At 37.3% G+C, this 2,043-nt stretch overlaps 1 protein-coding gene across 1 annotated transcript; it reads right to left on the bottom strand.

The window, feature by feature from the left end:
• Positions 1-634: 634 nt before the first annotated feature.
• LOC129671517 (olfactory receptor 8K3-like) lies at positions 635-1,576 on the bottom strand. Its single transcript, XM_055600552.1, has one exon. It carries the CDS (start codon positions 1,574-1,576, stop codon positions 635-637), a length of 942 nt encoding a protein of 313 aa, XP_055456527.1.
• Between the last annotated feature and the right edge of the window lie 467 nt (positions 1,577-2,043).

Raw genomic sequence — 2,043 nt, 5'->3', positions numbered from 1 at the left:
ACAACCCACATTGTAGTCTAAAACCGAAATCATAAAGCAGAAACACAGATGCATAAACACATAATGGACCTTGCATATTTCAGTGCAATGTTTATAAAAGCCACAAACAATTCTTGGGCTTTGGTTTTCCCAGGCATCTTAGGACTCAGTAACATATAGTTGTGATTAACTAACCTTCATGTCCACCCAATACTTCTCTCTATAGATAGTACTCAAGTCCTAGTATTGTAATTATTCCTTTCCCCTGAGGAAAAACAAGAACTTTTTTCTTTCTTTATTCATATAGTTATAATACAGTTAGATTACTATCAGATATTTAAGTGGATGAAATATATATGGAGCTTATTCTTATTTGCTATGCAAAAACAAAATAGGTTTACATTCAAAGCAGATTTTCATGACTATTATTGTATGAAACATTTTAAAATTATTTTACTTTTATTTTATGTGCATTGGTGCTTTGCCTGTATGTATTTCTGTCTGAGGCTCTCAGATTCTGGAGTTATAGACAGTTGTGAACTGCCATGTGGGTGCTGAGAATTGAACCTGGGTCTCTGAGAGAGCAATCAGTGCTGTTCACTGCTTAGCCATGTCTCCACCCTCCCACCCCCACCCCTACCCCCATATGCAACTTTTAAGAAAAAATGGCAACTGTTTTTTTCCAGGTTCTTTCTATGGCATCTTTTACATCTTTATTCCTTAAGCTATAGATCAAGGGATTCAGCATCGGGATAACAAGAGTGTAAAATATGGAAGATACTTTATCAGTCTCAAATGATTTACTGGACTTGGGCTGCACATACATAAATATCAAAGTCCCATAGAAGACAATGACCACAGTCAGGTGGGACCCACAGGTAGAGAAAGCCTTGCGTCGGCCCTCAGCAGACTTCATCCTCAGAATGGCTGTGAGAATTAGCAGGTAAGATACTAGGACAACCAGAAGAGAGGAAATCAAATCAAAAGTTGCAAAGAACCTAATTATCAGTTCAACTTCATGTGTGCTTGAACACAGCAAAGATATTAATGGGATACAATCACAGAAAAAATGATTGATTACATTGTAGCCACAAAAGGATAAAGTGAATATCCTTATGGTGACTATTAGAGATACAAACACACTGTAGATATATGGGATTGCCACAAGTACCCAACATATTCTTTGTGACATGATGATAGTGTAGAGCAAAGGGTTACATATAGCCACGTAACGATCATAAGACATGGCAGAGAGAACAAAAAGTTCACAAGTAATAAAAAGAAGAAAGCAAGCTAGCTGTGTAGCACAAAGATAATAGGAGACCGAATTACCCTCTGCAGCAAAATCCGCTAACATTTTGGGTCCTATGGCTGTAGAATATCCAAGATCAGTGAAAGCCAAATGTCTGAGAAAAAAGTACATGGGTGTTTGCAACCTGGAGTCCAAGTTGGTGAGAATGATGATGCCCAAATTGCCCACTGCTGAGATCAAATAGATAAGGAAGAGCATCCCAAATAGTGGAGCCTGCAGCTCTGGAAGGTCGGTAATACCTTTCAAAATGAATTCAGTCAGCACTGTGAGATTCTGCTTCTCCATGCCGGTATATTTCAGATTCGGTTCTGGATAGAAACAATTCTGAAGTCAAAAAAGTTGGGAAATGGTCACCTTCACAACATTTACTAGGTAAATCTCTTGTAAATATATATATATTGAAAGTTTAATATAGAACACTTGATGCCAAATATCTGACTTACAGACAGCAAAGTATGAATGATACAGAGGAATGATAGGGCTTTGTTTCTCATATTAGGCATTTTTAATTAAAATCCTTCCGTGTCGTACGATATTTCATTCATATAAATTTGGAAGTGAAATGTTATTGGCAACAAAAGGTTTAAAGATTACCTAAGCTTAACCACATCACACTTCATCCAATGCCTGCCATAAGCAATATGCACTCTTCTTCAATTAAGAACTGAAGGAAAGAAGGAGAGAGAAAGAAAGAAAGAAAGAAAGGAAGGAAGGAAGGAAGGAAGGAAGGAAGGAAGGAAGGAAGGAAGGAA

The sequence above is a fragment of the Psammomys obesus genome, unplaced genomic scaffold, assembly GCF_907164565.1.
Source record: "Psammomys obesus unplaced genomic scaffold, mPsaObe1.curated_primary_1811, whole genome shotgun sequence".
Classification (NCBI taxonomy): Eukaryota; Metazoa; Chordata; class Mammalia; order Rodentia; family Muridae; genus Psammomys; species Psammomys obesus.
The sequence above is the reverse complement of the archived record's forward strand: the minus strand, read 5'-3'. Positions and strand labels throughout refer to the sequence as shown.

Bases quoted from the DNA above. Each gene is read 5' to 3' on its own strand.
- LOC129671517 (XM_055600552.1), bottom strand. From the start codon at position 1,576: ATGGAGAAGCAGAATCTCACAGTGCTGACTGAATTCATTTTGAAAGGT.